The sequence below is a fragment of the Saimiri boliviensis genome, chromosome 3 (genome assembly GCF_048565385.1).
Source record: "Saimiri boliviensis isolate mSaiBol1 chromosome 3, mSaiBol1.pri, whole genome shotgun sequence".
Taxonomy (NCBI): Eukaryota; Metazoa; Chordata; class Mammalia; order Primates; family Cebidae; genus Saimiri; species Saimiri boliviensis.
The window spans coordinates 81664538-81683421 of NC_133451.1; the positions used below are offsets into that span (position 1 = coordinate 81664538).

At 40.8% G+C, this 18884-nt stretch overlaps 1 protein-coding gene across 6 annotated transcripts in view; it reads left to right on the forward strand.

Moving 5' to 3' along the window:
- The window catches only part of HERC3 (HECT and RLD domain containing E3 ubiquitin protein ligase 3), a 113993-nt gene that overhangs the window by 2598 nt on the left and 92511 nt on the right, over positions 1 to 18884 (forward strand). For 5 of the 6 annotated variants that reach the window (XR_012516881.1, XM_074396427.1, XM_039468013.2 and 2 more), the window contains exons 2-3: positions 804 to 864; positions 10925 to 11179. Coding sequence is in view for 5 of the 6 variants with exons in the window: in XM_074396427.1 (XP_074252528.1) it covers positions 10954 to 11179 (226 nt within the window). In the remaining variant the exon portion in view is untranslated. Of the gene's footprint in view, positions 1 to 803; positions 865 to 2849; positions 2985 to 10924; positions 11180 to 18884 lie in introns of all 6 variants that reach the window. The other variant, XM_074396426.1, reaches the window with a different exon arrangement.

The following is an 18884-nucleotide window of genomic DNA, read 5'->3' on the forward strand; positions in this document are numbered from 1 at the left end:
ATTGCACTCCAGCCTGGGCGAAAAAGCCAGATTCTGTTTATTTAAAAAAAAAAAAGAAAAGAAAAGAAAAAAGGAATGAAAGGAGACGGTCTTCATAAGAGTTGTGGCAAAACAAGCTATAATATGTGTGATACATGGAAAAATAGAGAAAATGAAATTATTTTCCAAAAATTTCTCTTTCTAACAAAAAGGGAGATTTTAAAGTAATTCTATTTTTACAACTCCCTATCAAATGTCAGGAATTTTTTTTTTCTTTTCTTTTTTTTTTTTTTTTTTTTTTGAGACGGAGTTTCACTCTTGTTACCCAGGCTGGAATGCAATGGCACGATCTCGGCTCACCGCACCCTCTGCCTCCTGGGTTCAGGCAATTCTTCTGCTTCAACCTCCTGAGTAGCTGGGATTACAGGCACGTGCCACCATGCCCAGCTGATTTTTTGTATTTTTAGTAGAGACGCGGTTTCACCATGTTGACCAGGATGGTCTCGATCTCTTGACCTCGTGATCCACCCGCCTCGGCCTCCCAAAGTGCTGGGATTACATGTCAGGAATTTTTATAAGGTGATATCTATATCTCTAGTTTACTTTTAGAGATGACTGACATCTTTATAACTGGTTGGAGGTTATCTTACTGGTATTTAAGTAAACTCCTGTCTTGAAATGAAATGTATGGGAATATTCAAGATTGAATAATTTAGAGATATTTTTATTTTCAGAAGTTAATTCCTGTCTTTTTGTTTACAATAACATGAAGACACTTTCTAGAGTTCGGTACTAATGTTATTTATTATTTCTTTAACTTGCAGATCTGCAAGGTGTGGTGGAATACTTCTGGCTCCTTGTCCAATGCCAAGTGTATGACCTGTGGTGAGTTACTTAGTTTTTCTGGACCTCAGTTTTCTCATCTTGTAAATGAAGTCCTTTACGGGTAGCTCCCTATAGAGAGACCTAAACAAATGTCAATGTCTTCTGCTGCTCTAAGATAGTGACGAAAACAAGGTGAGCCCAAGAAGTAAGAGACCTGGTTTCTGGTCTCTGCTTCAACCACTTAATTCTTAGAGGACCAAAGTTACTTGGCCTCTGAAGGCCTTAGCTGCCATTAAAATGAATTTAGGAGTTCTGTGACTCAACACTTCTTAAGTCTCTTGCTTAGAGGTTAGGTTAAATGGACTTTTAATAAGATGGTAAATTTGATAATATAATTCTGTGACTTTAGACATTTACTCCATTTAGAAATAGTACTAGTTGGTGGCAGAGACATGTATTTCTCTGTAAAGTGAACTGGTTTTATTATTAGTCAGGGTGGGGAATCTTTAACATGATCTGGAAAATAAAAGTGGTAACAAGTTGAGATGGTAAAAATTCTGGTTTTCTCAGAGTGGGGGTCAGTTCACTAGGCATTTATCAAGCCTCTACTGTGCTCCTGTACTCTGCTGAGAATGGGAGGCACAAAGATGAGTCAAACCTGCTTCCTTCATGGAGAAACTCCCGGTCAGCACATGGCCAGGGTGTTAGTGGAGGAGGTACAGGAAAAGCCGTACTGCCTCTACAGTACTTCGCATGTTTCTGTATTGTGAAGGGTTTGTGAGCATAAAATAATGCATGTCGTATATGTTAAGGAACAACAATAAAAGGACAGAAGCAGAACATCAGCCATGCTATTCAAATGTCTCCCTTTGTGCTCCTTCCAGATGGTTCTCTCTATTCCTACTGCCTCCACAATCATTACCCTGTATTTTATGTTTGTGATTTGCTTTTCTTCATAGCCTTTGTTACCACTGATAACTGTTAATCTCCAAATAATGTATTTGTTATACTTGTGTTTGAACTTTGTAAAAATGCATCATACTCTGCATTCTTCTGTGACTCAACACTTTTTAAGATTTAGTTACAATGATGCTAGTAGATGGAGTTTATTTGTCACTGCTTTTCAGTGTTCTGTTTTATGCATGTGCCACACCATGTCTGTTTTCTTGTTGATGGATATTTGTGTTTTTTTTTTTTAATTTCAAATAATGCTGGAATGAACATTCTTATATATATATCTTGGTGCATAAGTTCATGAGTTTCTCACTGCATTGGACAGTAAGATAACCACTAGCCATGGATGGCTACTTACATTAAAATTTATTAAAATATTAAAATTTCAGTTCTTCACTTGTGCTAGCCACATTTCAGGTACTCAATAGCCACATATACCTACTGGCTACCATAGTAGACAGTGCAATTATGTAGCATTTCCATTATCACAGAAAGCTCTAAGTTTCCAGATTTTACTCATCTTTGTATCTCCATTTCTTATTATAGTACAGGACCACCATAGATGCTTAGTAAGTTGGACAGTGCTGGTCATATGCCCAGGAGTGAAATTCCTGTGTGTGGAGGTATCCACATCTTCATCTTCATTAGAGAATGCCAACTTGTTTTGACAAGTGGTTATGCCAGTTTGTATTCCCACCAGCTGTCTATGAGGGTCCTGGCTGTTGTATATCCTTGACTTAGTATTGTTAGACTTTTCAATTCTTGCCAGTCTGGTTGGTATCTTTTGAAGGCAGCCCACAGCTTAAGCATACAGCAGAGATGTCCTTCTTCCAGCTTCACAGAGCCTAGCACCAGGTATTGAAGAAGGCACCACCTGTGAGGGATGATCAGGAGACAGGGAGGAATGTTTCCTGTGTTGGCTGAAGGGGTCAGAGGACCAAAGTCCAGCTAAAGTGGAGGAAAGAGAACACAGCAAGGAGTGGATTCACATGGTTGAAAACTTCTCTATGCCTTCTATACCATTTCTTCCTTTGGTAGGGACATTTTTAATAGTAAGGCAAGTCATTAAAATGAATCTTTTTTGTTAGCAGAGATTCTGCATTTTTGTTTTGGCCCCAAATTTCTTTAAAGCCTGAATCTGAGGAGTACCTGAAAAGCACTGAAGGTTTTGGACATTGTCTTTTCCTACTGTTGAAAGAGACCCTCTACATATATACAATATTCAGGTAATTGCTTCTAAGCTTATTTGAAAGGAAGCTTATCTCTATTTTAAATGAGATTAGAAGTCGTGCCTGAGTGTTATTTAGGTCTCAGAGCCTTTCAAACAAAGGAATAAGAATGAGTTAGGCTGCTGTGTGCACAGTCGCATGGTCTAAGACAAAATGTAGGAATTGAAGGTTTTCTTTAGCATTCAGTTCACTAGAGCTGGTAAAAAGAGATTTATCACTCCACTGCCCTCCACCCATGCCCTCTCCAGTATTTAAAAGCAAATGCACATGGAAAAATGCCCTCCTAGCAACCTCAGATCCCCTTCATGAAAGTTATGGCAGATGGTAGTGATGCTGCTTTGCTGTAGTACAGATTTGGCAGAATGCAGCTAGTGCTAATTGCAGTAAGGAAGACAGGAGTCATAATCCCAGCCTCTTTTGGGAGTTGTCCTGTCTGCTGAGGCCTCAAAGAAGAGCACTAGGAGGAGGAGTAACATTGGCTAACGCAGCTGACCTTTACTGGTCACTTACTAGTATGTGCCAGGCACCATGCTAAGCCCCTTTACATGAATTTCCTCATTAATCCTCACAATACTCTAGCACCCTTCTCCCAATTTTGGAGGCGACAAATGAGGTTAAAGTAGGCAAACATCTTTCTCCAGGTTTCACAGCTAACACAGTGCTTGGATTTTAGTCCTTTTGACCCGTAAGCCCTGCTAAGATTATCTTGAATCTCTTACCAAGAATAGATGAGCCGGGCGCGGTGGCTCAAGCCTGTAATCCCAGCACTTTGGGAGGCCGAGGTGGGTGGATCACGAGGTCAAGAGATCGAGACCAGCCTGGTCAACACGGTGAAACCCCGTCTCTACTAAAAATACAAAAAATTAGCTGGGCGTGGTGGCGCGTGCCTGTAATCCCAGCTACTCAGGAGGCTGAGGCAGGAGAATTGCCTGAACCCAGGAGGCGGAGGTTGTGGTGAGCTGAGATTGCACCATTGCACTCCAGCCTGGGTAACAAGAGCGAAACTCTGTCTTAAAAAAAAAAAAGAATAGATGAGCAGGACTCAGGAAGGTGCCAGGTTGACATTGAGAGAAAGTTGTCCTTCAGAAGTGGTCCTTCCTGTTGTTTCATCATAGGGAAATAAGAGGCAGGAGATACAGCCAAGGGGGGCTCATGTAGGTGCTGAGGGAAGTGTAGTCCTATATTTTGCAGCACATTTCATAATAGTGTGTGTTGAAGGAAAATAAAAAGATTCTGCTCTTCAAGGAGCAAGGAGGAGAGTGAATGAGGAAAAATGGGTATAAGGACCTTAGAGATCAAAATGCCCAGTGATGCAGACCCTTACTGAAACTAGACCTTTAAAGTCATGGACATCAGCAGCTACAAGACTTAGGGGTCCAACTGGAATGTACTTTGAAGTGAAAGCCGTGTTAATGGCTGGTTTCTCTCCAGTGCATTGAATTTCTCTCCTGAGTGTTAGATGATTTTAGTTGCCTTCTGCTTTAGTTCTGGCAGAGCATCGTGATGACCTAGACCATATTTATAATTAGGATTGATAGTTTATTCACAAGCATATGTCTTATTTGTGGTTGCTGTTTAATTCTCCTGGTAGGCAGTTTTTATTTGGCTACTTGAAGATTCCATTACTGTGACTCAGTTGGGAAGAATTTTTGAAGTTTTCTTGAACAATAGTCCTTTTTATTATCTTTTTGCGTAAATTGTTTTTACTAGCAGTAAGGGATGAGGCCATACTTCGGGCTGTTTACACAAGATTGTGCTTGGCCAAAGCACCCAGAACTCAGATGACTCTCAAGGACTGACTCATATAAACTACAAAAAGCTAATAGACCCAGGATACCAAATTAATAATGAGAAGTAGAAATTCTAATAAGACTGAGATGCTTTGGTTAGCTGGTCACAGTATTCTATCCTGGTAGTAGAATTTGCCCTAGAAGCCAAGTTATTTAAGGTTGCTTGCTAAGCAAAGCAATTGGTTGGGTGAATTTAATGACAAGTGTTGCGGAATCTGATCTACCCATCCACTTTTAGGAAATAATTCCTTAGCAGATCAGATAGCCAGGTTGATCAGGGTCCCTGTTTTCTCTGGAGAGTGCTGCAGACACACTGGGAAGTCTGGCCCTTCCGTTATCTGCTCTCTAAGCTCCTTACTATACAGCATAGCATAGTGTGTCTGTTTTTTCCTTTACTTCATCTCTTTTTTTGTGTGTGTGTTGTTTCACTTTCTTCATCTGTAAATTAGAGACGATAATGACAGAACCTGTCTCATAGAAGATGAAATGAGCTAACATCTGTGAAGCATATAGAAAAGTACCAGACCCAGAGTAAGCTCAAATTAGTTCTTACCTGCTGTTGTTATTAATAATGTAATTATTAATATTATCAGTCAGGAGTTTATTTTATTGCAAGTGAAAAAACCCAATTCAAACAAGCATAAACAAAGAAGGGACTTGTTATACTCTCTATGTTGTTAGGTTCTGTAAAGTCATGGTGAATACCGTATTTGTGAATACAGAGCCATTGTTTCTGAGGAAATACAGAGTTAGGTTCCTCCAGGCTCTGGTCAAGAGATTTTTATCACTTGGCAGCTGACCTTGTTTTATGCATGTTTCTGTCTGGACAGCCTATGTAATATATATTTCTTACTAATAATTATACACAATATTTCTTGGTAATAAAACATTAGTTGAGAAAGGTTTAACATTTTCTTGACCCTGTGTAATGTGACAGTGTTTTTGGCTTTCAGCCTCACATCAGTGCTTCCCACTGTGATTTTTGCTTTTTATTGGTTGTCATCTCATGAATCCACAGATTTAATTGCTTTTCCATCGTATCTATAGCTTCATTATGCATTATGGATATTACTTTAGATGTCTCCGGGGAGGCCTTATATTACAGATCAGCAGATTTCCTTTTCCATTTTTGGATGTACCTACTTGTTGATTCATTAACATTGAACTCACAGCCAATACTATAACTCATGCATGAAAGAAACTTACCTAATACACATTTGTTTTCTCTGTTAAGGCATATCACAACCTTCTTGCACCTAAGAACGCTAGACAGGTAGGAGAGATAAGACAAATTTATGAAATATTAAAAATGAAAAAAGCCATTAATATGGATAATAGCAATTGAGCAAGTTGGGAAAAATAAATTATTTCTTGATTATGTGATCTTGCTTATCTATTTAAATGTATATCCTTACACCATCAACCACCACCACTACCCTGCCAGTTTTTCATTTTATCTCTACTTCCCTCCGCACAATCCTTGCAGTTAAGTTAAAGGATAACATTTAATCTTAATACTTTTTTAGTCTAGAGAAGGAATGAAAATCTTGGGAAGAAGCAGAACTTTCTGGTTAAGATAGCAAATTGAGATTCAGTTTTATATTCTATTTTGGGCCTTTTCATGCCTTTCCTGAAAGCCTGAAGAGTTCAAAGCATACATCAGGATTACAATAAGGCAGTTTTAAAATTAACTTATATACAAATTAAGTTCATTTAGTTAAAGCCATAGTACTTTAATTATTGTCAAGAAAAGTTGAAAGTATTAGCTTCCTCTGTGTTGTAATCTTTAATTTGTAGCCATTTGGGCATGCTTTTGCCTTGGGAGAAAGGAGTTTGTCATTTTAAAAGCTGACTTTGTGCAGAACAGCCAGTTAGCTGTGTCCTTCATATGTTGACAGTTCTCTCCTGTAGACTGGCTGATATATTCAGCTTTGATATGTTCTCCTGGTAGTATTATTCATAGTAACTCTTCACCATTTCTATTAGAATCCATCCTCTTTACATTAGGATGAAATGAATGTCCCAATAAAAAGATTAGGCAAGACCCCTTTGAACTCTGTAATCTTGTCTTGAAATCCTGATATTTTGACCTATAGGACCTAGAACAGTGATTATCAGTACAGAGAGAGTAGCATGTTTAAGAAATATGGTTAGAAAAGGATATTCAGAATTATAATTGAAATGTATGTTTGGAAACCGGCTGGATGCTGTGGCTCACACCTGTAATCCCAGCACTTTGGGAGGCTGAGGCTTGAGTGGATTACTTGCGGTCAGGAGTTCGAGACCAGCCTGGCCAACATGGCAAAATCTCATCTCTACTAAGATAACAAAAAAATAGCTGGGCGGCGTGGCACATGCCTGTAATCCCAGCGACTTGGGAGGCTGAGGCAAGAGGATTGCTTGAACCTGGGAGGTGGAGTTGCAGTGGGCTGAGATTGCACCACCACACCCCAGCCTGGGCAACAGAGCAAGACTTGGTCTCAAAAAAAAAAACAATGCATTTTTGGAAACTGAAATGTAATCTTAATGTACTTAAGATCAATCTTCTGCACTATTTGTGTTTAAGATGGGTCTCACTCTATTGCCTGGGCTGGAGTGCAGTGGCGTGATCACAGCTCACTGAAGCCTTGACCTCTTGGGCTCAAATGATCCTTTCACCCCGGTCCCCTGAGTAGCTGGTACTATAGGTGTGTGCTGACACACTTGACCAGGCGTCCCCAAACTTTTTACACAGGGGGCCAGTTCACTATCCCTCAGACCGTTGGAGGGCCACCACATACTGTGCTCCTCTCACTGACCACCAATGAAAGAGGTGCCCCTTTCTGAAGTGTGGGGGAGGGGGGAGTGGATAAATGGCCTCAGGGGGCCGCATGCGGGCCGCGGGCCATAGTTTGGGGACGCCTGCACTTGACTGATCTTATTTATTTTTTTGCAGAGACGAGGTCTCACCATGTTGCCCAGACTGGTCTCAAGTTCCTAGGCTTAAGCCACCCTGTCACCTTGGCCTCCCAAGGTGTTGGGATTACAGACGTGAGCCACTGTGCCTGGTCACTGTTTTCTTTAACATCCAGATAAAGTGATTCAAGTCCAAAGCCATGCTGATTAGAGATTTAGTGTCTTCCATAAATTTCTAAGAATTTCTGAGGGGAAGAAGAATGTTTACGTTCTCCTCTTGTGGTTCATCCAAAACTATTGCTCAGTTGTCAGTTTTCAGGAGGGGTTCTGCTGGCTTATTTTCAAGATTCTTTTTCTTCATGCTTGGCAAAGTAACAGTTATTGTAAGGGTATTGTGTCTTTGATAGAAGTTTGGGATTCTCAAAAGTAGTTAAAGAACAGGCAACAACTTCAAACTCAGTGTTAACACCACTGTACTCAAAATTAATCTGCTGTTTTCTGCCACAGAGAATCTACCGTTTACTGGCCAGGTTCCAAACTTGCAGCCATAATACAGGCTTCATTCTCTCTGTCTGTCTGTCTGTCTGTCTGTCTGTCTCTCTCTCTCTCTCTTGCTCCTCTTTCTCTCTTTCTTTTTTTTTTTTTTTTTTGAGATGGAGTCTCACTCTGTCGCCCAGGCTAGAGTGCGTATGGCTGAACTCGGCTCACTGCAACTTCCACCTCCCGGGTTAAAGCAATTCTGCCTCAGTCTCCCGAGTAGCTGGGACTGCAGGTGCACGCTGCCACACCAGGCTAATTTTTTTTTTTCTTTTCTGTATTTAGTAGAGACAGGGTTTCACTGTGTTGCCCAGGCTGCTCACGAACTCCTGAGCTCAGGTAATCTGCCTGCCTTGGCCTCCCAAAATGCTGGGATTACAGGCGCGAGCCACTGTGCCCAGCCTCTTTTTTTTTTTTTGAGATAGAGTTTTCACCCTTGTTGCCCAGGCTGGAGTGCAATGGCACAATCTTGGCTTACTGCGACCTCTACCTCCCGGATTCAAGGGATTTTCGTGCCTCAGTCTCCCTAGTAGCTGTGATTACAGGCACCTGCCACCACGCTCGGCTAATTTTTGTATTTTTAGTAGAGATGGGGTTTCATTATGTTGATCAGGCTGGTCTGGAATTCCTGACCTCAGGTGATCCACCTGCCTTGGCCTCCCAAAGTGTTGAGATTACAGGTGTGAATCTGGCCAATTGCTCTCTCTTAATTTGGTATCTTAAATAGGAGCATCTACTATTTTATAAAGCATGCTTGGAATTTTCCCCATCTCCTTTTGTCTCTAAATCCTGGACCTTTCTTTCAAAACCATAGAGGTGCATGGGGTATTTTCCTGAACAGAAGATCCACCGACTTAAGATTTCCAGCTTTACTCATAAGGAGTCAGAAGAACTTTTGAAGTTACAGTATTTCATTTCCGACCAAAGCATTACATAAAGCTTCTTCTTCTGTTATGTCTCTGTAAGCAGGAATAAAATATTGAAAAAATTGCTACCTCCCCCCATGTTAAACTCTAGGGGATATTCCCTCCTCTTTTCCGTTCTAGGAAAAATACTTTCATTAAGCCTTTTGGGCCTTTTACTTTGGTAATGATCATCCTCACAATTAAACTCAAGAAAGTCTTATTTGCTGGTGTGGACATGCAGAGGCAGTAGACATTAAGCAAGAGAAAGGAGATTTAAAGACAATTTAAAAGTCTTTATTGAGATATAATTCACATACCATAAAATTTATCTGAAGTGTACAATTTAGGGGTTTTTAGTAGATTTACCAAGTTGTAAAGCCATCACCACAACCTAAATTTAGAACATTTCACCACCTTCCGAAAGAACAGGTAAAGTCACTCCATTTTCCTCTTTCCCTCCAGTCCTAGGCAGAGACTAGTCTATTTTCTGTCTCTGTAGATCTGCCTGTTCGGTACATTTCATGTAAGTGGAATCATATAATTTGTGGACTTTTGTGAGTGGCTTCTTTGATTTAGCATAATCTATTTACAGTCCGTCTATATTGCAGCCAAATAATATTCCATTGTATAGATATATTTTATTTAACCATTCATCAGTTGATAGGTAGTTTGGTTATTTCCTTTTGATATTGTGTATAATGCTGTTGAGAACATTCCTTTAAAAGTTTTTATGTGGACATAGTCTTGCAGTTCCCTTGGGTTTATAACTAGGAGTGAAATTGCTGGATCATATGATATCACTATGTTTACTCTTTTCAGGAACTGCCAGACTCTTTTCCAAAGTAGCTGCACTGTTTGACATTTTTACAAGCCAATGTAGGATGGTTCTGATAGCCCTGTATTATCACCAACACTTGTTATTACCTGGCCGTTGTTACGGTGTGAACTGGTAGAAAGAGATGAGATTTTTTTGTTTGTATGAAAGGGAAACATGAATTTTTAAAAGGTACTAAAACTTTAGGCTAGTGTCAGCAGTAATCAGTTAAAAGTTGATTACTTGCTAAATAGAAGAGGCCTGTGTTATACTATTTGTTGAAGGAGATTAAAATCTGTTTGGGGAGTTAAATTATAAAGATATAAAGAGAAAGCTACCAGTTATGCAGTGTAGTAGACATGTCAGAGGTATGCAGGCTGACTGTTGCTGCAACAATACCAGAGTCTCTCAGGTAGGAAGTGCAGCTTGACTCAGATCTGGAACCAGGGGTAAAAGGGAATGGCAGAGAAGATTACATTTTTTTTTTCTTCCATTTCTCATCTTCACTTCAAGTGGTGAAATACTACTAACCAAGCTAATATTAGGGTACCGAAAGTAGTTAATTGGTTCAAAATTTTTTTAAAAATTATATAAGCAGAAAATTCAAAGGAATGGTGCATTCAGAAAAAGGATAAGGTGAAGTCTTGAGAGTAATTTCAAAACTGTTACTAGGTTTAATGGTTTGCCAAGATTGTTTCAACCCCTCTCCTGTACTTAGGATCCCTTAGCAGTGATCTGAAAACCATATTCTGTCTGTTCACTCATTCATTTAAACAAACATAATTTGTTTAAACATGTTTTTTAAACTCTTGCTAAAAATAGCATCATTATAATGTAACTGCTTTCAACAGTATTAATATACTTTATTTTGAGATGTAAAATATCTGAAGAATATTAAGGAGAGAGTTATTTTTTAAGTTGGTTACATTCTTTATTTGATTTTCTATGACCTATTTCTTTTTAATTAAAAAAAATTTTTTTTTAACTCTCTCCTAGGCTACATGATTCCCTGAAAGATAAGAACAATGTTATGTTGGGGATACTGGTCTCTGGGCCAACCTGGTATCAGCACCAGCCTGCAGGGAATTGTGGCTGAGCCCCAGGTGTGTGGGTTCATATCTGACAGAACTGTCAAGGAAGTGGCCTGCGGGGGAAACCACTCTGTGTTCCTGCTGGAAGATGGGGAAGTTTACACATGTGGTTTGAACACCAAGGGGCAGCTGGGCCATGAGAGGGAAGGAAACAAGCCAGGTGAGTACACCTTGTCTGTGTTGATTATCAGTGAGAGTGGAACGTTGGCAGAGGGGCTGGTTGGAGCTTTCTCCACCAGGTATTCAGCTTTCAGGGAGGCTCTTTTGAACAGTGCAGGAATTCGAACCCTTGTGTCTAATTCAAGCCTTTTGATGTAAAAACAGACCTTTCCTTTCCCTTCATTTTCTTTCCTTTCCTTTTCCTTTTCCTTTCTTTTCCTTTTCAAGGTAGGGTCTTGCTCTGCTGCCCAGGCTTGAGGACAGTGTTGAAATCTTGGTTCACTGCAACCTCTACCCCCTAGGTTCAGGCAATTCTCATGCCTTGGCCCCCTTAGTAGCTGGGATCACGGGCGTGGGCCACCACAAGACTTTTTCTTTTTCTTAGCAAATGTATGTAATATCAGTTACTAGGGGAGGGGAGGTGACTAGTTAGCTCAGAGTTAGAGAAATAGATTTGCCCCAGTGTATTAGTTTTCATGCTGCTAAGACATACCTGAGACTGGGCAATTTATGAAAGAGGTTTATTGGATTTATAGTTCCACGTGGCTGCGGAGGTCTCACAGTCATGGCAGAAGGTGAAAGGCATGTCTCACACGGTGGCAGACGAGAAGAGAACTTGTGCAGGGGACCCCCATTTTTAAAAACATTGGATCTCATGAGACTTATTCACTATCTTGAGAACAACACGGGAAAGACCTGCCCCCATGATTCAGTTACCTCCCACTGGGTCCCTCCCACAACATTTGAGATTTCAAGGTGAGATTTGAATGGGGACACAGCCAAACCATATCACCCAGTAATTTAATGCTGAGAATTATGACGGTTTTTTGAACAGGTCATCCTCACACAATCACTATCAGAAGTTGTACTTCCTGATTACCTATATTCATTTCTTTGTTTCTGCACCACGCTCTTATTATATGTTTTGTGTTAAGCAGTGTAATTGGTGTTGTGAGTGGAGGGATGGATGAGATACGGTGATGATGTGGCTGCAGTGATCCCTGCGGCAAATGCTGTCGTGGAAGTATGTGTGATGTAAGTTGAAGAATACACTGGAGGTACAGGGGAGGGGAGATTGGTTCTGCCTTTGGGGGTTGAGTAGAACTTCGGTGTGTGTGTGCATGCGTGTGCACTTGGGTGTATGAATGACTGTGGCAGCATGACTAAGCTTACTGAACACCTGATGCCCAGTGGTATGAATATAAAGGTGCAAGACTTGTTCAGGGCATGTTGAATAGTGTGGCGAGATTGGGAAGAGAGGGTGATAGAAGAGGATAAGCTGGAAAGGTACAGGGCTAATTTGTTTTCTTAAATTTGATTTATAACAGGTGCTGCACATACTTGAACTTTGCTGATTTGAGTTTTTTCCTTGTATTTTTATTTTTTTTTGAGACAGGATCTGGCTCTGTTGTCCAGACTAGAGGGCAGTGGTGCCATCTTGACTCACTGCAATCTCCACCCTCCTGGGCTGTACCCATCTTTCCATTCTCAGCCTCTTCATTAGCCAGAACTACAGGCATGCGCCAACGCACCCACTACTTTCTGAATTTTTTTAAGTAGAGATGGAGTTTTGCCATGTTCAGGCTGGTCTTAAACTCCTGAGCTCAAGCAATCTGCCTGTCTTGGCCTCCCAAAGTGCTGGAATTACAGATGTGAGCCACTGCTCCTGGCCTTATTTTTACTTTAAAGAATCTAAGTTTGACTTTCACTATATGTGTAGCATGGATTTACAAGGTCCTATTAGAAGCTATGATGTGTGAGTGAGTCTCCTTTTGCTGAGAAATTGTAAGGTAGGGTTTTAAATTGTGGCCACATGTTTGTCACACTGGCGTAGGTGGGTGCCGTTTTTTTGTTACCTGCCATCCTTTTCATTCAATTCAGATCCTTCCAGACACTGAAGCTTCAATACAGAATAACCTTGCAGTTTTTTCTAGGTGATTTTACTCTTTTATTTGGCATCAGTATGAATTAAATTTTTTCTCTGACATTGTCTCCCTCTTCTCTATTCCCTTCCACAGTAAGTGACTGTGTTCCATAGTTTCCCTGCACAAATGTTACTGTAAATGTATAATTGTTAATTTTTGTGTTGACTGTTGGAAAGAGGGCTGCAGGGCTTGGGCAAAATTGTGAAGGATGTGAAGTGTGCCTTATGGGCCTCCACGTCCTCATTCTTTGCCACCAGGTTCCTTCAGGAAGCCTGGGTGAGACATGCACCAGGCCTGCTCATCTAGGGGCAATACCCCATGTTCTAGCCGAGGGTTTCTTAACCTGTGGACCCTGAAATCTTAGGATTTCAAGGAAGGGGTTTGTAGAGTCATCTACAGATGGACACCCTTCCATGTACAGTGCACCCAATACTATGGGTTTTCAAATGATTCTGTTGTTTACTAAAATAAAATTTCAGTTGAAAGTGCCACTAATTCAGAAATTAGTAAATCCTATTTATTATGCATTTTAATAGAATACAAAGGTATCATATACAACTACCATGGAGGTGGCAGGAAAACGCTTGACTTTTATAAATGGTCTTCGTATTGGAACAGATTAAAAAACCAAGTCTTTTTTCTTTTCCTCCTGTTAAAACTCACTTGTTTCTTACATTAAACTCCTAAATGTGTCCTCTGTTTCCCTAGGTGAGAGCCAGTGTCTAACAGCTAATGCATTCAGAGGGATTAATGGCAGGTCACGGCCCAGCAGTGTGCTCTTTCCTGTGGGAATGCCTACATTCACCCAGGACTTAGGAACTTCACTCCAGTGATCTTTGAAGGACTTGTAGCATCCTAGCCAACCTTTGAAGGGAGTATTTTGGGAACTGGGAAGAGATCTTTCTAGTCCTATATAGACAGCAAGGTTATGGTGAACTTTGGAATCACATAAAACTAATGGAGGCATTATGCTTCTCCAATCTAAAGTGGGGATTATAGTCTCGAGCTGGTGGCACATGCCTTGAATCCCATTACTTTGGGAGGCCAAGGCCAGAGGACTGCTTGCCAAGGAGTTGGGGACCAGCCTCGGCAACATAGAGATATAAAAAAAAAATTAGCTGGGCATAGTGGTGTGCACCTGTTCTTACTGCTACTTGGGAGGCTGAGGATGGATGATCGCTTGAGCCCTGAAGATTGAAACTGCAGTGAGCCATGATTGCAACATTGTACTCCAGCCTGGGCAACAGAGCAAGACCCTGTCTCAAAAAAATAAATGGATGAATGAATAAATAAATAAGGGGATTATAATACTCTTTCATAGGTGGAGTAATCTATGTAAATTTCTAATGTAATGTCTGGCAGTTTTACATATATGCCTCAGAAATTATGCTACCCTGCAGTTTTACCATCCCCTGTAAAGGCTGGCACTGTCTCTGGAGTTATAGGGAAAGAAGCCCAAGCCCTGGGAGTTTGAGAACTGGGATCTAGTTTTTATCTACCAGGAAATAATTGTGTGGCCCTGGGCAAGTTTCTTCTATTTCTGAGTCACAGTTCCCTTTTCTGTAAAAGGAGTAGACTTCCTGTTCTAATCTGATAGTTCTTGATGAAGTGGATTCACATGATGAAAAAGACACCACAAAGCAGCTGGTAACGTTACAGACAGAGAAATATGTTACAGGAAAGGGGCCCCAATCCAGACCCCCAAAAAAGGTTCTTAGATCTCTTGCAAGAAAGAATTCAGGGCAAGTCTGCAGTGCAAAGTGAAAGCAAGTTTATTAAGAAAGTAAAGGAATAAAAGAACGGCTGCTCCATAGAGGGAGCAGCCCCAGGGTTGCTGGCTGCTCATTTTTATGGTTATTTCTTGATGATGTGCTAAACAAGGGGTGGGTTATTCGTGCCTCCCCTTTTTAGACCATATAGGGGAACTTTCTGATGTTGCCATGGCATTTGTAAACTGTCATGGCGCTGGTGGGAGTGTAGCAGTGAGGATGACCAGAGGTCACACTTGTGGCCATTTTGGTTTTGGTGGGTTTTAGCTGGCTCCTTTACTGCAACCTGTTTTATCAGCAAGGTCTTTATGACCTGTATCTTGTGCTGATCTCCTATCTCATCCTGTGACTTAGAATGGCTTACCTACCCATCTGGGAATACAGCGCAGTAGGTTTCAGCCTCATTTTACCTAGCTCCTATTTAAGGTGGAGTTGCTCTGGTTCACACACCTCTGACAGTAGCCTGTGATGGCCGCCTTCTTCCCACCCTCCTTATCTGTCTTCTCTGTGGGTTGGTTTGTCAGGCAGCCTCACAGCAGAGTCAGGTGCTCAGATAAGCCTCACTGCACACCTTGCTCTTGGAACCTGGTTGTGAGGGTTCACCCTCGGGTAGCACGTGGGAAAGGAGACAAAACCCTCACAGAACAGCAAAGATCTATAGAAGGCATCATAATGAATACATCTGAGTGCAACCAGACATTTCTGCAGCACAGCCTCCTGACGCAGCTCCGAGGAGCTAATGGTGGGTGTTGCTGGGCCTCTGGATGTGAGTGAGCTCTGGCAAAGCAGCCGTTCTGCGTCTGTCTGCATACTGGGTCAGCTGGCCCGCAGTCATCCTGCAGACGCTCTCCCCAGCAGGGGTGAGTGAGTGCAAGAAACCCAAGCTAGAGGTGTGCCAAGAAGGTTTTGGTATTCAGCCTTGAAATCCGGCCCGTGCTTGTGATCTAAATTTGGGATGAGGCAGACTCTAGTGTAAATTACAAGAGATTTCAGAAATTTCTGTTGTTGGTTAAGCTTGTCTGTTAATTATAAACTCCATAGCAGCTTGGAATAGTGCCTCTTTGAATGGAAAGATTATGTGGGTTGGTGCCTCCCTCTCTTCATTTAACTTTTTCATTGGTAGGTGTGCTCTAAATCTGGATACCATTTGGGTTTGTTTTTAATGAGTGGGAAGAAGAGAATGAGGTTGTTTTCTGTGTTTGCTTATCGAGAACCATGACCTGGAGAGCTGCTAGACGTGGAAGGGAAGTCTGTGGCGGGCTGACTTTGTTACAGGTATCCTTTGTTGGTCTTGACCTACAGTAATGCTACCCCCAAGTAGCTTCTGTGGTAGATGGGGAGGGAGCATGATGGAAGGCCCCTTCCTTAAAAGAGGATTTTTCTGGGGACTATGGGCAGGTCTGTGATTTCAGCTTGGTATCATTGCCTAGATCAATTGACTTTGAAATATGAAAGATTTTAAAAAAATGAGTGTATGACTGTTTCCTCTAAGGCTTTGAGAGTGTGAAGAAGTGAGTTGAAGGAGTTAATTCCTTGGTGGCCTACCTCCAAGGGGCTTAGAGAGTTTTGAACCCAAGTGGCAAACTTAGGTTTCTTTTTCTTGCTTTGCAGTACTGTCCATGAATGGAGTAATGCTTGTCCATCAACACCTACTGTGCTGACTGGACTTGTTAATATTTCTAGTCCTATCAGGTCCTCTACCAGCCTGGGTGTGGTCATCTAGTACTAGTCTGGAGGAGAATTTCTTTCATTGCATTGAAACTTGATTTCTTGTTAAAATGCAAATGACCCTGGGATCCACATAATCTGACCTTGCTGAGGGGAAGGAAAGTTGAAAGAAGGTAGTGGTGTTGGAGATGCACCTGGACAAGTCTTCCAATGTGTGCCTTGAGTCTGACCTGCCAATCATCATGTACCATATTATACACTCTGTCTCTACTTGGTTCAACTGCAAGGCACATCAATTTGTTTTTTTGGGATACATTCTGTAGATGTGCCAGAGCAGTGATATAAAGCACTGCTCAATGATTCTAAGGGTTTTGGAGATCCTTTTTTTCCTCCTTGAGAATATCTTAACAGTTGACTACTGAGACTACTGTGGTTTCTTAAGTGACCAACTCAGTGTGTGTGTGTGTGTGTGTGTGTGTGTATGTGAAGGAGGCATTTCAAGGACACATCAAATTTTGAAACTCCTGGTTATACAGATCCCAGATATTTTCCCAGAGTGTCAGGTAGCACACGGGATTCTAGCTTGGGTGTGTTCATGACTCATTTGTGATTTGGCCGAGGGCAAAGAGGCCTGTGATTCCCAAAAGCATTTTTTAGATGCAGTATATTAAGCCCCATCTAAACTCAAAGTCCAACTTTAAAAAAAGTTTTGGATTATAAGTCTTTTGCACATTCCTCTCTCATGACTTTTCTCTCCTTCATGCTTGCCTTTGCATTCCGACATACATATACCTCATCCCTCCCCAACAGAGCATTGTTTTTGTGATTGGAGGCATCATAGGGTTGTTACTAATTTCCTTACTGTTTTTGTCCATGAATTTATTTTATAATTTTCTAAGACATAAAGTTACAGAGCTGGAATTTTAGGAAGTCTTGTGTGCCTTCCCCATTTTTTTTTTTAATAAAGCAAGCAAATAAAACATGGGTTTTTTTTTCCTCTGAATGTTATTTTTTATAAGTAAAGTGATTAAGTGAACATTAAGTAAATCTTGAGCTCTTTTATTAAACTAGAGACTGGTTGTCCATAGAAAAAATTCAAAAAATACCTTAATTTACCATGCCCCTTGTATTCCCACCCAGCCACATTGTAAACAATACTTTTCAGCTAAATGAGTAGTTCTTTTTTCCTCGTACATACTCTGATTTCCAATATTGGGATTTTAGGGTAAGCTAACTTGTATGTTATTAGGGATATCTGAACTTACATAAATGTCTTCTAATCTTTCTCCCTGTCTTGAGTAGACAGGAACCGTGGTAGGGGCAGTTATTTAGTGTAATCTAATTTGACTTTGCTAGATTTTAAAATTCTCTTTAGACATACCAGGAAACCTTCTTATAGCAAAGCCCACGGGTAAAAATTTATAAGCAAGCTCTAGCATTTCTATGCAATTCTATTTGATTCGTCTCTACAATTGGTTCCTTTTACTTCCTCCTGAGTTAGTTTCCCTCTTGCAGGTAATTTAATCAAATTCACATTCACATTTTGTATTCAGTCTAAGCATTTCCATAATGCCCATCACCATATGTAACAGCTCTCCTGCTGTTTGATAAATGAGGTTTATAAAGCAGAATGTCCAAAAGCATCAATTCCCAAACTGTGGTTGCTTCTAACCCTGGTAGAAGTAATGCTTTCAACTAGCTTCTCAGGTTGCTCTCGGGCATCTGAAGGACGCAATAACTCTGTCATGTTAATCAGCTCTTGCTGAAAAGCAAACCAGCTGAGCTGAAAGGAAAAAGAAGGAACCCTGTAATGACTTCCTGTTATTGAAGTGCATGTTTCCATGGGCATAACACTAATATAAAAGGCAGAATGTGCCATAGTAAGTGTTCAGATCTCAACATTGCACTTGTTAGGGCCCCATCTATTCTTCATTAGGAATGGCAGGTGGTTCAGGACGCTACACACCCCTTTCTGAGTTTGGTGATAATGGTTCTAATCAAAACTAGTAGGATGTCCTGCCTCCTTTGATAGCTGGGTAGATGCCTTTCTGGTTCAGAGGTCTAAGGATTAGGAAAAACTGTCATTTAATAATTTTATTCTGGGATACTTAATCAGAAGTTATTTTTTCTCTCTGTAAAGATATTCCAGTGTTTTAGAAAATGTATACTTATTAACGAGCATACTTGTTAGTGTGAGGTATTTGTGACTTTTAAAAACCTCCAGTATTACTTTTAAGTAATCAGCAAAATGGTTTACATCGTGTAACAAGAGTTTCAATTAATTTGTTAATTATAAAAGTGGTTAACGATACATATATAAGCTCTCTTTATCTCTGATGCCCTT